At 39.2% G+C, this 21,427-nt stretch overlaps 1 protein-coding gene across 3 annotated transcripts in view; it reads right to left on the minus strand.

Annotated features, from left to right (window-relative positions):
• LOC105927407 (atrial natriuretic peptide receptor 2) overlaps positions 1-21,427 on the minus strand; it is a 100,120-nt gene that overhangs the window by 76,178 nt on the left and 2,515 nt on the right. For all 3 annotated transcript variants that reach the window (XM_036140024.1, XM_036140023.1, XM_036140022.1), the window contains exon 2: positions 5,518-5,699. In XM_036140024.1, coding sequence (XP_035995917.1) covers positions 5,518-5,699 — 182 coding nt within the window. The remainder of the gene's footprint in view (positions 1-5,517; positions 5,700-21,427) is intronic.

Below are 21,427 nucleotides of genomic sequence, written 5' to 3' on the forward strand. Positions count from 1 at the left end.
AACTATAACCCAATGATAGACTCAATTGCTGCCTCTGTGGATAGATGGAATCACCTACCTTTGTCACTTATAGCACGAATCAATGTCCTTAAATCCAACATAATGCCCAAACTTCTGTATTTGTTTCAGAACATTCCATTGCCACCTCCTGCCAATTTATTTTCGGCCCTAAAAAACATTTTCATACGTTTTCTGTGGAATAACAGACGACCAAGGCTTCGTTTAACACTTCTGTATCTACCGTATGATAGAGGAGGCCTCAGGTGCCCCAATCCACTTTGGTACTACTGGGCAGCTCAATTGAGGACTATGATGTATTATTTTACAGATAAATGTCTCTTGCCATGGGTGATTATTGAAAATTGTTCTGTTCCTCTCCCACTACCCCAGTACATTTTCTCAGCAAACATCAAAATGCTAAAAAAAAAGACAAAAAACCCTATAGTCAGAAATATGATCTTGGTTTGGTATCAGGTCAAGATGTATTTAGGTGATTCCTCCTCTCTATCACGCTTCAGTCCAATATGGGGTAACCAATCCTTCCCTCCAGGTAGGGCAGATCCTGGCTTTAGAAAATGGGCTGAAAAAGGTTTAAAGACAATAGGAGATCTGGTGGAATCGGAGGACGGGGCTTTGATGTCATTTGAAGAGTTAAAGGCCAGGTACGATATCCCAAGCAAACATTATTTTAAATATCTGCAAGTGAGAAATTTTATTAGATCATCTCAAAATCAATGTGAGTCCATCCCTCTGATGTCCACCTTGGAAATTGAAATGAAGACTGATTGCTTTAGAAAAGGAATCATTTCTAAACTATATAGCATGTTAGTGGAGGGATCCTCTGAGTCATCTCTATGGAAGCTCAATGCCTGGAGGGAGGATCTACAGGAGAACTTGCTTTTGGAAGACTGGGAGAAGGCGTGTGCTGTAGCACAAACACAAACCATCAATACACGCCTCAAAGTACTGCAATACCATTGGCTAATGAGAACTTATGTGACGCCTGAAAAGCTTAATAAATACAATGGTGCCATCCCAGACTTGTGTATTAGATGTGGAGAAGAGAAGGGAACATTCTTCCATTGCATCTGGAAATGCAAGAAAGTTATACAATTCTGGAGGGAGATAAAACAAGCTTTAGAGACGATACTGGGTATAAAGCTAGCTCTTGACCCCAAATTGTTCATCCTAGGTTTATATCCTGACAAACATCATATGTCCAGAAAAATTATTACTGCCATGGATTTATGTTTACTACTTGCAAAAAGAGTCATAGCGCTCTCATGGAAGAGTACCAGTAAACCAAAATTCACTAAATGGATTACTGAAATATCCACAACCTTACCAATGGAAAAGATCACTTTCATTATAAAAGGGAAACTATCGCTATTTCAAAATATTTGGGGTCCTTTTATGGAATATATAGAAAACATAGATATGAGTGTGGCGGGTGAGTTATAGTAGCGGTTGGTCTTCTGCAGTGTCCTAAAATAATCTTCTTTATTTGTATAATTGACTACTTTACTTTGAATTGTACATTTGAGTTTGTGTTCTCTGAACCATGTACAATACTAAAATAATATGGGCTAACTCCTGGAAAATAGAGAAACCGTTATTGTTGTATTTGTTGTTTCTTCTCAGGGTGGTTGGGGTGAGGGATATTGTTTTTCTTTTTCTCATATATTTTGTATGTAATAAGTGCTGCTCTAAAATATCCTATAAAAACCTGGCATGCAAGGAAAAAAGCTAAATATTGGACATTAACTTAACTACCCTGGACTTTCCTCTGATGTGGGAGCACACTTGTGCCTTGTGTATTGTTGGAAATACTGTTGAAAAAAACCAATAAAGATAATGTTGGAAAAAAAAAAAAAAATGTCATTCAAATTGCATTTGCCTTATTTTACTTTTTACTTACACTTTTTATTACATTACTTGAGTACATCTATTTTTACAACAATTTTCATACTTAAGTACAAGACATTTCAGATACTTTAAGACTTTTACTCAGGTAACATTTTAGTCAGTTACTTGGACTTTTACCAAAGTCATATTTTGGAGAGGTACCTATACTTTTACTTAACTCTGAGATTTCAGTACTTTATACAACACTGGTCCTTTTTCAAAAGGCCAGGCAACATTTGTGGCTCTGAACGAGTTTAATTCAAGTGGACTGTAGGAAAAATAGCTCTTTAGACCATAAAGGTTGAAGGCCCCTGTGCTAACCCATCAAGTGGGCTCAGGGATTGAGGGTCTTGCTCAGGGAGGCAGAGTGGCAGTTGAACCAACAACCTCCAGGACACAAGCTCTAACCGCTAGGCCACCACTCCCCCAAACATTAATTTGGCAGCGGTGAGATTTAGCTAAAAACGTCAAACAAACACGTCTCCAAAGTTTCATTGGCAGAAATAAACCCCTGAACCCGATTCAATCCGTGTTCGATCTTTTTACTGCGTGAAATACTCTATGGGCCTTTTTTTTTTTTTTTTTAAGTCGGCAGGTTCTTAGCGCCACAAAGTAGCAACGTTATCATCAGAGATTTCAGCAGAACAACGTCCAACACCGACAGCTGCAAAAATAACCACAAAGTAAACAGCTGTCTGTCACAGGAACGATATAAATACATCGCACACAGCGTCTTATCAAACAGGAAGAGCATATTCCAGTTTGCTTTGTTTTTTTTTTTAAATCAACAGATCTGGGTAACTGGGAGCCTAACTCCGCAATAAAATGTCCATCCTGATCCTCCAAAACTGGAAACGCCCTGACTTCTGTCTACTCCTGCGTGTTAGATACCAATTAAACACCAGTAAATTCCCACTGGACAGAAAATGCACTAATAAGGTTCTTACACAATTGAAGCATTGTTCAACTCAGACAGCATTTGGCATTGTGGGATTTTAATTGTCCGTTTAGTTCAGTGAACCCCTCGGCTCCGCTCTGACCCAGAAAACTAGCTTTGTGTTAACTAAACTGAAAGCCAATACACATTATATAATTCTCAACGGCCAGCTACCCAGACATTTAACTATCTCCAAATCAATAACACCAAACTGTCAGCTCCAGCCTGAACATAGTTACTAGACTAGCCAGAGTTGGTGTTGGGATACTTGTTACTTGTTGGAGCCAAAATCACCAACTCAGGATATCTATTTATTTATTTATTTTGGAGAGTGCACATTAATGAAAAATTCTTCTTCTGTACTTCTGTACAGTCTGTAAATTGGCCAGATTATAGCATACTTGCTCATTTTCGTCTGTAGTGCCGAGGCAGGAAGACCAAACAACACAAGAGATAATGACAAAGTACAATATCAGGCAAATAATCACATCAACAAACATTCAGACATATTAAATTTCAACAATAGAAACCAATAAAAGCGCAAACATGACTGAAAACTTTCAAGAAAGTGTTTCAGGTGCCTTTTTGAAAGTGCTATGGGTAGGACGTTCTCTAATATTAGTCAGGACTTCGTTCCAACAGTGACTCCGTCTGACTGCCAGCACTGCAAAAAATAACCAAAAGTGAGTAAAAGTTTCTTTTAATTAGTATATTTTTCCTTGATTTGAGCAGGTAAATGAGATTATCTGCCAATAGAATGAGTATTTTTACCCCTAAAATAAGATAATTAGATATACTGCATTTGAAATAAGATGATGGAGATGAATTCTTCTTATTTTAAGTGCATAAATCTTATTCCATTGGCAAATAGTGGTTTCCGACAAAATAATACCTGCTCAAATCATGGAATAATGCACTCATTTCAACAACATTTTAGTTACTTTTAGTTCCCTTTTTGCATTGAGAACTGTTTGTCCAAGGGTTGTTTTCCTGTGTGGGATCTCAAGGCTCTGGTGCCGAATCCTCTGTCAGCTCTTAGTTTAATGTTTGTAGAAAGTGGAAGTGGGGCAAATCCATGCAGAACTTTGTAAATTAAACAGCTATTTTTAACTTTAATAAAGTTTTCAAAATTGAGCATGTTGTATTTTTCCAAAATATTACACTGATGGCTTTCTATGTTCCTAACAGAGCACTTCGCTCTCAGACTGCAGGTCTGCTGGTGGTTCCTAGAGTCTCTAAAAGTAGAATGGGAGGCAGATCCTTTAGCTATCAGGCTCCTCTCCTGTGGGACCAACTCCCAGATTTGGTCCGTGAGGCAGACACCCCGTCTACTTTTAAGACTAATCTTAAAACTTTCCTTTTTGTCAAAGTTTCTAGAACTGCATGGTAATCCATTTTTCTGCAACCTTAGACACAACAGGGAGGACGCCAATGGGACGACAGAAATATTTGTTTTGTCTCCTGATTTGAACATTGGTTAAAATCAGGAGACACAATTTCCTAAAAAATTACCATTTTTAGGAAAATGTGTCAAGACCATATGCCTTGTAAGTTTTCGAAAGCTGAAACCTGAGTCCTCCTCTTCTGTTTAAAGTTGTTTTTTCTCACATTACATAAATGGCTTCCTTCACCATTCTCTCAAACCAACTGTCTTCTCTGTCCAAAATGTGAATGTTTTGGTCCTCAAAAGAGTGTCCTTTGTCCGTGAGATGCAGGTGGACGGCTGAGTCCTGTCCTGTGTTAGCACATGAGAGCTACCTAAACTTTTAAAAACTTACAACACAGTGATAGGTTCAATTCCTGCCAATTTTCACCCCAATTCACACCTCCATGCATGTGACCAGAACATCTAACCTGTGAGCCAGGCTAACGAGGAGCCTAACGACTCTCCATGGTTGGGACGACCAGCTCCAGGTGAATCTACAGGTGAATCTAAACTCTAACGAGGTCTGCGGGTTTATAAAGCTGGGAACTCCTCACTACTCCAGACATTTTGAATTGAGAACGTTTCCTGGATGGGAAGCAAAACATCTTCAGCTTCAGAACAGAAGTCCAGTTGTTTAATTTTTTTTAAACTTCTTTTTTTTTTTGGTTCAAATTTTACAATTCTGCACTTCTTTATGTTTATCACATAAAATTCCGACAAAATGCATCAAAGTCTGTGGCTGTAAATGTGAGAAAATGTCAAAAAGCTCAGCGAGACAGCGCGATCTTAGCAAATTACGTGTTAGTAAATTAATGAGAGAAATTATGCAACCAGCCACAACCACTAAATTACCGTCAAGTCTTTTAAAATGTGAGTGCATTTGGAAGTACTAAACCAATCCCTTCGAAATGTTGTGAAAAATAAATTAGGAGAGGCCTCCATGGCATTAAGAGAGATAAATTAGGTGAGCAGTAACAGCGTCTGGCGCTAATTTGTAGGCCTTCCTGTGAAAACACGTCCGCTCTTTCATTAATGTCATGCAGGAATTTAACTCCCTAAAAAGGTGAAAGGATTGTGTCCTCTGAGACCCAGGTTACACCTTTCTTTAGCAAAGTTGATGGAACCTCATTATAGAGACTCCACCTATGTCTTTCTTCAACTTAAAAGCTTTTTATTTTATGACGATAACGGTTTCCAGGCCGGTGAAACAGAGAAGGTCTGGTGTCTTTTAAATGCTCTCCGCTGTTACCTTAAAGACCTGGATGGCATTGGCCCAGTTGAAGTTGGTCTTCTGCCACGGTTTGCGATCACTCAAGCTGTCTGCAAACACATCCAGATAGAAGATGGCGTAGTTTTCCGGGTCTTGGATCTCACTCTGGAACAGCTTCATGATGTTCAGGAATGTGTCCAGGGGCCCGCAGATGTATATAACTGCAGAGAGAACGGAAAAAAAACAAGAGATTTATCTCAGCCTCAGGTTGATCTGTGATCTATGAAAGGCAAACATAATATTGCATTTTTGCAAGTATTGATTTAATAATCTTTGATGGTTAGTCAGTTGTGATTGGATCATCCCCTCTTTCTGTGACACACTGCAAAAAGGGAACTAAATGTAAGTCAAATTTTCTTGAAATTAGTGTTTTTGTCCTTGATTTGAGCAATCAAACAAGATTATCTGCCAATGGAATTAATATTTTTACTCCTATAATAAGATAATTAGATATATTCACTTTAAATAAGATGATGGAGATGAGTTGTTCCTATTTTAAGTGCAAAAATCGTATTCCATTGGCAGATGGTCTTATTTACCTATTCAAATCAAGCGCAAATACACTCATTTAAAGAAAATTTGACTTACTTGTACTTCTCTTTTTGCAGTGCAGTCCTCAAGTTAGACTCGAGAAATCTAAAAGTAACCTAACTTAAACGCTTTTATTTGATTCTGTAAGCATTTATTTAAATGCAGTACACAATATTGGATTGTTGAAAAGGAAAAATCCCCTTCAGGAAAGCTAAGAATCCTCTTTTTTTCATATTTAGTGCTCTTCAAAGTCACATTTTCAAAAAACAACCCAAATCAAATGTGTGTCTTAAGGCAGGGCTTCCCAAAGTGCGGGTCAGGACCCACAGGGGGGGGCGTGAGATGAATGTCAGAGAATATCCTAGTTTTAATATAGCAATTGTCTGCCTCTAACTATGGAAATGCAGAATCCTCGTCAGCGTATGTCAGCGTAAAGTCCCATTACGCTGTCAGTTGTCAAAATATGCTGTGATTTGGCCGTTTGATTGAAAGTCAGCATTAACGGCTCTTTGGCTGACATCTGGGCTCCCTTTTCCACAGGGTTTTCCCCACTGACCCATTCACATCACAAAGACACTACCGTCTCCTCCCCGCACCGGCTCACCTGACCTAAATAATGAGCTGCAGCTGGAACCTTTTAAAGGCCGCTAACGTGCAAAACAGCCAGAAAGAAAACGTCCAACCTTTTTTGTGGACAAGATAAACCCAAAGGTTTATCTTGTTTATCGGATAAACTTTCCCAGGCAGACAGATGAGAAAAATGAAATGCTGAACGATGCTACATGCTAAGCTAACAGTATGACACAGATGTTTGGGAGTAACATTAAAAGGTCAGTAAAGCTCCTGAATCAGTGAAGTTGAAAAACCTCCTGGACAACATAAGCTAACGCTAGCTGTTATTAGCTTGGTTCTGTCCGCCCGAGCTGCACCAGGCAACGCAACAAGACAAGCTACAAAACAATAAACCAGATTATGAATTTTATTACAATGCTTTACTCTAAACCACATACATTTTTATTTTTATTTTTTTACCAAAACAACAGTTATCGAAGACACACAGCATGAACAAAGTGAATAATAGATTGAACCTGTTAGAATTATTTGTTTTATTTTATTTACTATGTTCATTGCATTTATCACGTATTTACTCATTACTACTAAGAAGTTTTAAGGTTTGATTAATTCAGATATTAAAGTGCTTTTCATGTGACTGATCTTCTTCTCTCTCTCATTTATTACTGTTTTTGTGTTTATTGTTTTCTATGATATATCTACTGGAACATATAGACCAGTGGTTACCATTTTATTTTACTGCATATGTGTATTGATTTTCTCTCTCTCTCTTATCGTTGCAGAAGCCCTTATGTATAACTGTACTGTGTGAACTGCTTTGTATTATCTCCAAGGTCACAGAGTTGTTTTGTTTCTCCCTACTCCTTAGCTTGACAATGTAACCAGGGATTCCTCTTTGAAAAATAAAAAGAGAGGAGGCGACGGTGTATGCTCTGTTCGTTCTTCTTGCAAGATTCATAACTAACTTCTCTGTTGTCTGTCTTCCTTGTGTTGTTTAATGAATGTTTTAGGTGTTTGAACCTGACAGAACCTGTCTGTGAATCAAATTCAGGGAATTATTTTAGTGCAACAGCAAAAAAAGACTATATTAAAAACATGATATTTTATCCCACTCAGGACGGGATACATTTGCAATGTGGAAACGGACAGGCTCTCCTCTCTGCTCTCTTTGCTCTGACTGCAGGTCAGGTTTCCGGACGAGGCTGCAGCTGCCTGTGAGACGGAGCTTGGAGTAATGGGAAGACGCTGACACCAGTCACTGTTTCCTCCAACATAATAACTGCAGAACGATTAGTGCTTTCACGGAAAGTTACCAATGACACTGAAGAAAGTTGTTAGATTTTTCACTGGTTGCTTTTTTTGAAAAAAGGTCGCTGGATGGATCTAAAAAGTTGCTAATTTGCAGCAGTAACCAGGTGCTTCGACAGATTAGAAGTATTCCCACTGCTGGCCTTGCACTTCGCATCACAAATAAAGCAGCGAGTGTAATCTGCTGCACATCTTGAAAAGTGGAGCCATACTTTCTAGCGCTTTCTATCTGTCATGCTTGCTTTGTTTACTGGACCAACGGCTACTGACGTCATCACGCTCTTGTGCGTACAACGCTGTGTTCATGTCCGGCATGGAAAATTGGCCACTCTTCTACTCCCTCAGTGTCACAGTGATGCATTTAGGTATCGAAACATGGTACCCTTTGATTTTATGGGAATCGGTATCCAGTAGTAACGACGGGATTCGGTCCGTACCAATAAAAATACTGAATTTGGTACCCATCCTATAGTGAGAACCCTGAAATGATAGATTTTTCTGCAAATATCCAAGTCTTTTCTTGCAAACATGGTAAATGAATCTTAAAATGTATGAGTTTTTTTGTGTGTGTGTGGAAATTTACTCCTTAATATTTTATTCAAAGAAGCAATAAGCAAAGTTTCACCACTAAGTGGGCTGTTGAGCTAACCTGACTCCGCCAGATGGATTTGCTCCGCATATCCATCTGGAAATCTTCCGTTGAAGTAATTTTGGGAAGGGGCGAAAATACTGGTTAGCTGATTGGCCTATGTTGGTGATAGACGGGCCAAATAAACCAATCAGATCAACGAAGCATATGACGCACTAACAGCGACGACGAAAACACAACCACAAGCTCTTGCCGAAACCAAGAGCAAAAAAACATCTTTTCCTCTGAGAAAAGCATCCAGAGCAGTGTTTTGCTCTTCTTTCAGTGAAGAAATACTCTGTAATTCCGATAAAACTTGCTCGATAGCCACGCTAACGCTAGTTTCATTGGCTGAAGCCGCCATGTTCTTTAGACTGAACTGTTGCGCTTCTCGTTGCGTCACACCTCAACCCGTCTCAAAGCCAACGCTGATTGGACGTTCGTTTGGTGAACGGCTCCAAATTTTCTTTAACGGAAAGTAGCCAGACTGATCTGCGAGTGAAACCTTGAAAGCTCGCGAGATCAGGATGGTCTCACGAGGCTACTGTTGAGCACTGTCTGTAGACCAAAACAAGATGCTCTGAGTCAAACTGGAGCTGCTTCTTCTCCCCTCCAAAGGCTCGCCACCTTGGAAACGCGAAACCAATGTTGATCCTCGTTTTGTCTCTTTCCTTATCAGTCAACGTCTTTGCCAAAGGTTATTTTGTTTTATTGTTTGTGCTACTAATGGGTTGGTGTATGTGTGTATTTTTAGCTGGCTCATGCTTTCTGTAACGCAGCAGGTCTCTTTAGAGCTCTTGTTTGTCATCGCTTCTTTCATAGCCCAAATGAGCGAATTCACAGTTGAAAACAACCCCAAAGAAACCGTCGTCTGTATTTTGTAATCTCCACCTGTGTCAAAAATGTATCTGTTCAATATAGAAAAAAGGTCAGGTTGGGTTTGACATGTCCAGATTTTCTGGATTCTGAACTAGCGATGATCAAATAGTCCAGATTCCTTAAGAAGGTGTGGAGCAGCCCCTAAGTTTAGCACCAAACCTTTGGGTCATCAGCTCCATCAACCACAGAAAGCCACCCTGGGTATCACTCATGTCAAGAAACACCACGGCAGGAGTGAGATATTTTTAAATTATATAACTCAACTGGAATTAAAGCAGACAGAGTCTTCTTTTAGAAATCATCTTGTCACAGTTACATGATAGAAAAGCTACCAGGGAGAGCCAGACGTTCAGTATCGGCTCATTTAATGTGACTGGACTCGTGCTTCTCGCCAATTAAAAGGCCTTTCTGTGCACCCACCACTGCTCTCCACAGGAGCCAATTTCCCTTTGACAGCACTAATAATTTCCTCTAACAGCAGAGTAGAATGACACATTTTTCGACAAAAGCTCCTAGTTTCACTTATTGTAATGAAATTAGCTCATGTATTTTATAATATTCTTTAAGAGCTGGCCTGACGTACAACTGTTGTAGCGTCTGATTCTGATAAAAAGATGAAGGAAATGTTGAAAAGCACAAATTACAAAAGTGTCCCTGAAATTTATTCAGATACTTTGAACTTAAGTCATTTATAATAAGCCCTGGAGTGGAAAAAAGCCTTTTTCTAAAAGATATTAACTGCATTCACATGAATATGTAGACAAAGTGCAACGTTTTCCTCCATTTTTCCCTCCGTTGACCTTAGACACTTAAGAACGCTGCTTTGGTACCAAATTATGATCATTTGTGAAGCAGACATGTTATAATTTCTAGCACATTCATAACTGTAAATCACTCCTGTGCTAACTTTCTTTGGATCCTCTAATTGGCTGATATTAATGAATGGATGGATGGATGGATGGATGGATGGATGGATGGATATTCCAAAAGGTTTATAATGGCATGCAGGTTCCCAGGGCCTTTGGAAGAGAAACAGGCCCACAGCATCACAGAACCTCCACCATACGTTACTTTACTTTTAATTTATTCTTTATATTTTGTTTTACACCTGTTCCCCTGAAGCTAAATCTAAGTCTTAACCGATTAAACGCTTTTCTCTATAGATCAAAACGTAATATCTCTCCTAATTAAATGCAATGTTCTCTTGTCTTTCCCATTAAGAAGAGTGGCCACCTCATAGAAAATAGAAATTACTGATAATAAGTTCTTAGACTATATGATCAACTTAATGAGTGTACATACAGTCGTATTCAATAAATTAGATTATTGAAATGTTATTTTATTTCCGTAACTAGTTCACTAAGGGAAACACATTATATAGAACACAACTGATGATGTTTCAAGCCTTTATTTCTGTTAATTATGATTTTTTTTCCACCTCTACCTAATAAAAAGACACCATTTAAGATTAGAATATTTCCTCAGATCTATAAAAAAGTAAATTTTTGTCATGCAGAAATGGGTGCTTACTGAAAAATAGGTTTAATACAGGCTTAGTTATTAAAAGGTACTTTTAATCTAAAAAACGAGCCTCTTTGAAACGCATATTCTAATTTATTGAATATGACCGTATATATCTAATTAAACACGCTTTGGCAACATTTTCTTCCGCAGAAACTGTAAAGGATGCTAATAAGTGTGTCCTCTTGTGAATTTAGTGAAAACTATTTGAGAATTTAGGATCTTGCTGCACTTATTTCATTTACTCGAATTAAAGGTTGAATTTTTCGACATTACATTTCATTTTAAGGCTCATATATTGACATGCAGGGGTTCCTTTAAATGGTGCGCTCTGAATATGGCACTAAGGACCTTAGCTAGGAGATAAACTGGCTTTTTTTCCCCTAACTGCTGCTCTTTGGACACCAGGAAATAAGATTTGGCTTGAAAGTAAGTTATTCTGCACTTTATTAGATCTCAAGATGTAGTTTAAAGAACCTCAACATGTGGAAACGGCCTCAGGAAGAACGAAACTTGCAGGACATTCACCCTAAAATACACCAAGGCTCTTTGTACTTTGTCTCGGTTAATTATCCATTCCCCAGCCGTCGTTCCTGAATGTTACTTAATACAGACGACCTAAAAAAGCGCCTCTCACTGATACTGACACAGTTTTTTTTCCGGAGGAATGCCCTCTGTGTTGCTCCGGGCCACTCTGCCGCTGTGATGGCAGTCGTAAGCATCAAACCTAACACCCCTTTTTTTTTTTCTCCAGGCTCTGAGAGTGTCTCAACCTGCTGTTTTCACCCCGCACCGCCTACGGCCTCCTGCTGCTGAGTCATGAATTGAAAACGAAGCTTTATTTCCATGCACAGCGTATGTCGAAGCGGCTGCTGCCAGCTCCCGCTTAGCAGACGTTTCCTCGTGTGTTAGACCGACGGAGGCCGCAGCTCCGACCTTGGCGCTCTGCTCTTGCAGCGTGGTCCGCCACGCCAGGTACTCCTGGACTGATCCCAGGAACAACACGGCCGGAGAAATGTCCTCCCGTGTTGGAGCCGCCTCCCTGGCTTTTTGGTTTCCCTCACTTTACATAAAACCTTCAACATCAGTTTCTAATTTAATCTGTTTGCTCTTGTCTTCAGACACACAGAACAGTCTGCAAAAAATAAAATAAAAATCACGCCTCATTACTCTTTTGCATGAGTTGTCATTCCATTTAATTCAATTAAATTTTATTTATATAGCGCCAATTCATGAAACACGTCATCTTTCAAAGCTCTTTCCAAAGTCAGACTCCATCAGATCCTCCAGGTTGGTGAGAAAGTTTCCTCTCTAAGGAAACCCAGCAGGTTGCATCAAGTCTCTCCAAGCAGCATTCACTCCTCCTGAAAGAGCGTAGAGCCACAGTGGACAGTCGTCTGCATTGTTGATGGCTTTGCAGCAATCCCTCATACTGAGCATGCATGAAGCGACAGTGGAGAGGAAAACTCCCCTTTAACAGGGAGGAGAACCTCCAGCAGAACCAGAACCAGGCTCAGTGTGAACGCTCATCTGCCTCCACCCACTGGGGCTTAGAGAAGACAGAGCAGAGACACAGAAAGCACAGAAGCTCACATTGACCCAGGAGTACTTTCTATGTTAGATGGTAATAGTGGATGATCTGCCTCCCCTGATGATGTCACAGCTAACAGAACTGGGTCGGTAACTCACGTTACAGCCTCAATCTCTAATGTATTTTAATCATAAAAAAATACAAATTATATTAATCTGCTCATCGTTGTGGCCTGTTTTCTATCAAAAATAAATGTCTACAATTGATGAAGATTAGAAGAAAATGTATTGTAGCAGGGTTTTGGGGGATAGACTACGCTGCAAAAAGGGAACTAATAGTAAGTATTTTTTTTAATGAGTGTATTTTTCCATGATTTGAGCAGCTAAAAAAGATTATTTGTAAAAATACTAATGGAATTAGTATTTCTACCCCAAAAATAAGATAATTAGACATCCTGCACTCGAAATAAGATGACGGAGATGAATTTTTCCTATTTTAAGTGCAGAAATCTTATTTCATTGGCAGAAAATCTTATTTATCTGCTCAAATAAAAGAACATACACTAATTTCATGAACATTTTACTCACTTTTAGTTCCCTTTTTGCAGTGTAACACAAAGCAGCACATTCTTGTAGAGACGAAGAGCAATGATACATGATTTGAAAGCTTGAAAAGTGTGGCATGCATGCCTATAAAATTACCCCCCTTTTCTGTGTTACTGCTAAAAATCTAACAACTTTCTTCAGTGTCATTCTGCTCAGCGTTTACAAGAAATGAGACGGTGGGTGGAGGTTCACCTTCCAGCAGAACCCTAAATGTACAGCCAGAGCTACGGTGTTAAGAGTGGCCTAGTCAAAGCAGGAATGAGAATCTGCAACAGATCTACTGTTAAATACCTGCTGATACATATGCAGTGAAATGTGCTAGAAGGTACTGATCCTTAGGAGGCTGAATATGTTCTTCTGTCTCATAAAATCCCTTTCAGCTTTAGAACATAACTTTCTAACCAGATCCTCAAACGTGTGTATTGGGAAACTTTAAAGTGTCGGCTAAGAAAGAGCCGGCAGATGTTCCCGGCATCGCGTTGCCAGGAAGAACAAAGCTTTTACGTGGAAGTCTGACTCCCTGCTTCCTGCTGGGTGGCTATCAGGGTCCATCTCAGAGAACAGCCGTGTTCAGCTTAAAAAAAATAATAAAATAACTCCCTTTTTTTCTGAGAAATAACTGTAACGCTTCCAATGAGATCTGGCAACCTTGCTTGACTCTTCTGGACTTTAATCATCATGTTCTTAGAATCGACAAGCCTGCAGTCATCAGTACCAAGTACTGTTTGCTTATATGTGGATTGAGTTTTGAAGGGGTTTGATCTTCTCCATCCTCCGCTAATTAAAAATAAATAAAGTATTGTGAACAAAAACGGCACAGAAGCTTGTGGCTTTTATATATTTCCCTTTATAGCCCCACAGAGGGGAAATTAGTCCCTGTGTTTATTTACCCCTTCCCTTATGGAAGCAGCGTGCCGGCACACGGGGAGCAATCTGTGGTCAGGGGTCTTGCTCAGGGACAGACTGAGTTTCAAACCGACGACCTTTGCAGAGGCCCAGCTCCAGAACCTCTAGGCCACAACTATTTAATTTAACGAAACGAGAGAGAGAGAGAAAAAAAATCCAATTAGTGTCAACACTTTGCCAGACTGAACCGTCTGGTGGGAAACAGTGAGATTGACCTTTTAAACTGAAGATTCTCAGTCATCCAGGTCATGGTCATTCCAAAAAAAAAAGTTAAAAACAAAGCAACTTGTTTTTCGTAGTTGAAGAAGTTTCGCTTCCTCTTCAGGAAGCTTTCTCAATTTAAAAATTTTTGAATTGAGAAAGCTTCCTGGAGAGGAAGTGAAACGTCTTCGACTATGAAAAACAAGTTGCTTTGTTTTTAACTTTTCTTTTTTTTTTTTGGAAAAAGCATTTCCAGGGAAGTTCACCGGTGCCCGGTGGAGCTGAATCTTCCAATTTTAATAATAAAACACGCTTCAAAATACTGATATTTTGGAATTGCAACCTGTGCAGGGTGTCCCCCGCCTCCCTGAGACCCTGCACAGATAACCGGGTGCAGAACATGGATCGTATCTCAGATGTTTGAAATTTGTTCAGACGTTGCAAGGAACCCGTATTTTTACAATAAGTTGACACGTGTTTGCAGTTCATAGAGGCTGCAAGAGAGCCAGGGAGAGCACGACCTTCAAGGGATAACAGGACGGCCGTGTAAAGCTATAAATGAATGTCTGAAGGCAAAGCAAACAGCAGCTCCTGTTTAAATGTTAATCCTGCAGAACACCTCAGATAAAATGCTGGAGACCGTTTAAAATCCCACCTTTAATCAGTTTTTCTGTTGATTTGGAGTGTTACTAAAGTGCTGCGGAGCTGTGTAACCCAGACTGCTCTCTCTGACACGGTGCGGCAGCTCTTCTGTACTTAAAAATAAGTAAAATTTTCCTAAAATGAGTTAGGGCTGGGCGATATGGATTAAAAAATAAATCTCAGATTTTATCATACCAAATCCGATTTAAATCGATTTTTTCCTCCTTTTTGTTTCATAAAAAGAAATTAAATTATTTTAAAACCTTACTTTTTATGTCAAGTATTTTGTCAGGGAGTTGACCTGAATTCAAAGTGCAACTAAAAACAAGCTGTGAAACATGTAAAACAAGATGGCAGCTGTGCCATTATAAACAATGAAAATATAACAAAACATTTGCTGCTAATAGTATTACACATTGAGCTAAGAACAGGCTTCACTGCACTTGTGAACTTCAAACTAAGTTAAAAAAAAAAGTAAATAAGTAAATGAAGTACCTCGTCAAAATATTGTTAAGTAGAAACTTTTTTTTACCATAATACAATATATTTGCCTAAACATATATTCAGCATCACATGCTGTTCTCTTCATGGAAACCCAATGAGTGTATTGGCAAAATAAAATCCAGATTTTCCAAAAATGAAATCTTAAAGAATTGTAAATTCGAATTAATCGATTAAATCGATTTATCGCCCAGCCCTAAAATGAGTGTATCTGTCCTTGGTTTGAGCAGATAAATAAGATGATTTGCCAATAGAATAAGATTTTTGCACCTAAAATAGGAACAAATCATCTCCATCATCTTATTTTACGTGCAGGATGTCTAATTGTCTTATTTTAGGGGTTAAAATACTCATTCCATTGGCAGATAATATTATTTACCTGCTCAAATCTAGGACAAAAACACTAATTTTAAGAACATTTTACTTATTTTTAGATCCGTTTTTGCAGTGCCCTTCTTTGTCGTTGACAGCACCAAGCACGGGGGAACCTCAGAGAGAACCTTGAGCGTAAATACAAGTAAGCGGCACAATGACTCTGCCTCGTGGTGCCATTCAGCTCCGACTGAGGGAAATAACCCCATCATGACTGTCGTTACTCTTACTGCTCCAAGTTTCCATTCTGCCCTTGAGTTACTAAACAGCGTTTACCTCAGAATGAATTAACTCCCACGTGTTCTTGTGGCTGCTTGTATTTTTTTTACACGTTTCCCTCCAGCGGAGATCTCGACAGGGACGCTAACAGAAGCTCCCATGACGGATGTTTCTCTGTTTCTCTACGTTGTCCTTTTTTATTTTATCTCTTTGACACGCTTATAACAGATCGGCGCACACACACACCCAGGAGGAGCTGGATTGGAGTCAGTCACTGAGTTGTGTTTCAGGGATTACTGGAGATTTTCTAACCAGTGTCATGTTTGTCCTTCCAGTCGAGGCAGATTGCTCCGTGTTTGCTTATCGTCTAATCTGTCTGCACAATGCAAAAAGGGAACTAAACGTAAGTACAATTTTCTTGAAATTAGTGTATTTGTCCATGATTTTAGCAAGTAAATAAGACTATTTGCCAATGAAATAAGATTTCTGCACTTAAAATAAGAACAATTAATCTCCATCATCTTATTTCAAGTGCAGGACATCTAATTATCTTATTTTAGGGGTAAAAATAATCATTCCATTGGCAGATCATCTTATTTAGCTGCTCAAATCAAGGTAAAATACATTTATTTCAAGAACATTTTGCTTACTTTTAGTTCTTTTTTGCAGTGGAGGAGCTTTCTCTGTCTGTTCGGATGCGAGGCATTCGTTGCTTTGAACGCAAAAATGAATATGTGGGCGGAGCACGCAGGTTATCTGGGGTACCGTCATTGAGAAGGATTTTTCATCAGAAACTGGACTTCTGTGATTATATAATAAGGTTCAACCTGAGCTGTATGTGTGCAGACTCTCTCTTTGTCTCCCACTGTGAGCTGCAAACCACTAATAATGGCCAGAGCGTAATCGGCTGGGAGAGAAAATCGCAGCCTGTTGCTTTTCTTTCCCATAGCGGAGATGCTTTTCATTAGAAAACAGAAAAGTATCAAGACTGCAGCAGGATTATTTTTAGAGGTTAGAAATACTCTTTAGTCATGCAGATACCTTTTATGTCTCAAAGAAGGTAGAAGGAATCCTCACAATAAATATATAGGTGTGGGCAACATTAATAAACCAATGGAGAGTTGAAATTAGATGCATCCATCAGATATTTCGTATCTGATTGTTTTTGCAAACGTTTATCTCTGCCGTGCTAAATTGTTTCAGAATAAATACAATATGCACTTTTCCGATGATGGGTTTTATTTATTAAAGCAAAAAAGCTACCAATGTGAAAATGTTCTGATTAATTACATTTGTGTTTTGCTTTAATTTCACTAGTGCTCACATCCAGACCTAAATATCTCCTGAACTGAAGAATAAAGAAAGATCTCAAAAAGCAACACATTGTGTCTAAAGCTATTCTGAAACAGATTAGAAACAAAGTCCCTGACATTTATCAGTCTGGACACGATTACAAAGCAAACTCTGAGACTTTGGGACCCATTTGAACCTCATTGTGAGACATTATCCACAAAATTACTCCAAGAGAGCGTTGAGATTCACCCAGGACGTCACAAAAAACATCTAATGCTCTGCACACTGCAAAAAAGGAACTCAAAGTAAGTACAATTTTCTTGAAATTTGTGTATTTTTTCTTGATTTGAGCAGCTAAACAAGAGTATTTGCCAATGGAATAAGATTGTTGCACTTAAAATAAGAACAATTTATCTCCATCATCTTATTTCAAGGGCAAATAGTCTTATTTAGCTGCTCAAATGAAGTAAAAATATGCTAATTTCAATAAGATTTTACTTACTTTGAGGTCCCTTTTTGCAGTGCAGGTCTCACTCGTCTCAGCTTGTGTCAGAATCAAGAACAAGAAAAGAACGCTGGAGAAAAATGGCCTCGACTGGAAAGTCCAAAACCACTGACGACCAGAACACAAAGGACCGTCTCACGTTTCCCCAGAACGATCTCATGATCCCCAAGACTCTGAGGAAGAGCCAAAGCTCAAACCTTTTTGGAAGCTCTGTGTCCCATTTCTACGGGTGTAAAACGGACAGAACGTCAACCCTAGAGTCAAACATGGTAGCAGTGATGCCATGACTGCTTTCCTGCTTCAGAGCCTGGAGAACCCAATGAAACCAGGATCTCTGCTCTCTGGTTCAGCCGTTTTGCACTGCAAAAAGAGAACTAAAAATAAGTAGAATTTTCTTGAAATGAATGTGTTTGTCCTTGATTTGAGCAGGTAAATAAGATTATTTGCCAATGGTATTAGTATTTTTACCCCTATAATAAGATAATTAGATATACAGCACTTGAAATAAGATGATGGAGATGAATTGTCCCTATTTTAAGTGCAAAAATCTTATTCCATTGGCAAATAATCTTATTTACATGCTCAAATCAAGGAAAAATACTCTCATTTCAAGAAGATTTTTCTTATTTTTAGTTCTATTTTTGCAGTGTGCCCAAACAGAACTTCACCACACTGCAAAAATGTAAAATGTTCTTAAAGTTAGTGTATTTATCCTTGATTTGAGTTGGTAAATAAGATTATCTGCCAGTGGAATGAGTATTTTGACCCCTAAAATAAGATAATTAGACATCCTGCACTTGAAATAAGATGATGAAGATGAATTGTTCCTATTTTAAGTGCAAAAATCTTATTCCATTGGCAAATCATCTCATTAACCTGCTCAAATCAAGGACAAATACACTGATTTTAAGAACATTTTACTTATTTATAGTTCAGTTTTTGCAGTGCAGCGCCTCGTTCTTTGTCCCGCTGATAAAAATGCGTCTTTCCAAAGAGTGAATCAGACAAAGCATCTGCATTAAATGTGCTGGAAAAGGTCAGAGTGACATCATAGGTGACCTCAGCGAATGTCTTCCCGCTCAAAATTTGCTCCCCCACAACCTCTGAGTTAAGTAAGCGATGCAGGATAAGCCAAAACCGTCCATGACCTCCAGCTCCGTGGTTCCTTAACGAGGGGAACCTGACCTGTTACCAGGCCGCCTTTTCACTACATCCATCCTGAAATCGCTTTCTGTTTTTTTTTTTTTTTTCGCTCTGTGCCAGGAAACCGGCATGCTGCCGTATTCGCCACCCGGGAGCACATTCTGCTCTGCAACGTGGAGCTGGATAAAGTGGTGATTCCCTCCAGATGTTTCCTGGATCAGGAGGGAAAAGTTTTTTCTCCGAGTCCTCTCTGAACTATCAGCGATTACGAAAAAGATAATAAAAAAATAACCTGCGTATTATAGAACGCTGTGGGGTCGCGCATAAATAACATGAATAAAAAGTGACGCATGCGTCAAACCCCCGACGTTAAACATGTTAGCGAGCAAACATTCCTTATATCTGATTTGAACGGAGCCTGAATATCATCCAGAGTGGATATAATCAGTCCAAACAGATCATCTGTGGGCGCCTTTCCAAAAACAGCCCCGGCCGTGAGTTCTCCGAGCTGTCGGCAGGACATCTTCGCTCCTCGAGCTTTCCAAGACAAATCAGCGCTGCACAAACATAAATACTCCTGCAAAGCTTGCACTTACGTCTCACCAAGAGAACCTGGGCTAAAATAAGAAGTGAATCCTCTTAAATCAGCTCGGCATCTTGGATTCTGCAAAATCGTGTTTTCCCACTTAATTAAACTTTAGTGCTGAGAGCCTTAAAAGCATATTTACACCTCCTCAGATAGGAGAACTTTCCCAGTGCTCCACAAAATGATCTTTTGAAGGTTTGTCTAGGGCTGGACGATAATTCAATAACGATATATATAGATGGATAGACGTTTATCGATGATAGAAAAAAAAGATCAATAAAAAGATCAATAGAATAACAGTTTTCCTTCCTTTTGTATTCTAGCCATCTTAGTTTATATTACAGTCATTACATCCTCCCAAACAATCACAACGCAGACCCAGGAACCAAGCTCCGCCCCCCTTCAAAGAGTTCAGAGAGCAGGCGTTATTTTTTCTTTTTTTTTTTAAAAAAAACTTGCAGTTTTGGTAAAAAGTTGGTTGAATAAAGGGTTGAGTTTGAATTCAGTCTTTGTGTCTGTATCTAAATATAAGTCGCTAAACAACAATATAAAATGGTCATGGCTGCACTTAAAATATGTTGCTAATTTGTTACTAATTATCGATATTGATCAATATGATTCTTATTTTATGGATATGCTTTGTTTTCTATAATGTCCAGCACTAGGTTTGTCTCGTTACAATTAAAAACTTCTCTGATTTTATCGCTGTAAGTAGAGCATATCATTGGAGGGGAAAAAGAAAATGTTAAATCAAAGCCAGAAATGTTTTGCACACTTTTGTAGACTCCAAAATAAAATCCAGTGCAACCAGCTGCAGTTAGAAGTCGGCTGATCCTGTGTGTCAGACCGCAGAGGTTTGTCAGAGAACATTAGAACCTCACCATCCCCACGCCTTTCTTCAACAGCGTGTTCTGCTATGATAAGAACACAACGTAACCTTTTCGGAAACGAACACGGAAAAAAGAGGAGGAGAACTAACCCTGAACTCATCGCCATTGTGAAACAAGGCGGTGGCAGCGTCATGCTGAGGGTGAAGCTTTTATTTCAACAGGAAAGAGGAAGCTGGTCGGACGGAAAAAGAGCGCAGCATTGGCGGTTCACCTTCCAGCAGGACGACTACCACAAACTTCCAGAAAACTGGAAAAGTGCTGAAAGCCTTAAATCAAGATTAAAAACACATTTGTTCAGGATTACCTTCGACTGTTCTAGTTAAACTGTTTTACTGAAACATCATTAGTTCAGCTTTGTAGTTCAACTGTTTCTAATGTTTGCTTTTAGTTTCCATTCTCTCACATTTAATTTTGTTTCTACATTTTATTCCAACTTGCTTTTATTCTGTTTTATTTCCCTATATTTTAATCATGTAAAGCACTTTGCATTGTCTTTGTACTGAAATGTGCTGTACAGATAAATTTGCCTTGCCTACGACAGGGTTTTATTCAAAGCGGATTCCTGTGGTAGAATGGTCTAGTCAAAGTCCAGACCTGAACCCAATAGAGAATAGGCTCTCCATCCAATCTGGATGCAGGTGAGGGCTTAATATGAGTGAACTCTGCACTTTTTTAGTTTAATAAATACGTAACAACAATGAAAACAGCTTCTTCTTCCTTCCCGTTTTCAGCCGCTCACTGTTTTGTGTTGGTCTGTCGCATAAAATCCCAACTGAATACACTCAGGTCTGTGGCTGGAACATGGTCAAATGGAAATATGTCCAAGGAATGCTGTTGCGGGGAACTGGTAACAAGCTAAAGGCCAGCTCTCCAGCTCGATTAAATATGAGTAAATCAGTCTCCGTGTGTTCGTGTGGTTCTAACGGGGACAGCGTGCGGCCTGTTGTTGGCCTGGATGGAACAGATTTAACGAGTTCTCCTGGCTCCCAGGTGGTGGTCCTCCACGGGCGTTAAACCCGCAGCAGCTGCTCCCAGCCTGAAGGCATTCCTGTCTA

The sequence above is a fragment of the Fundulus heteroclitus genome, chromosome 8 (genome assembly GCF_011125445.2).
Source record: "Fundulus heteroclitus isolate FHET01 chromosome 8, MU-UCD_Fhet_4.1, whole genome shotgun sequence".
NCBI lineage: Eukaryota > Metazoa > Chordata > Actinopteri > Cyprinodontiformes > Fundulidae > Fundulus > Fundulus heteroclitus.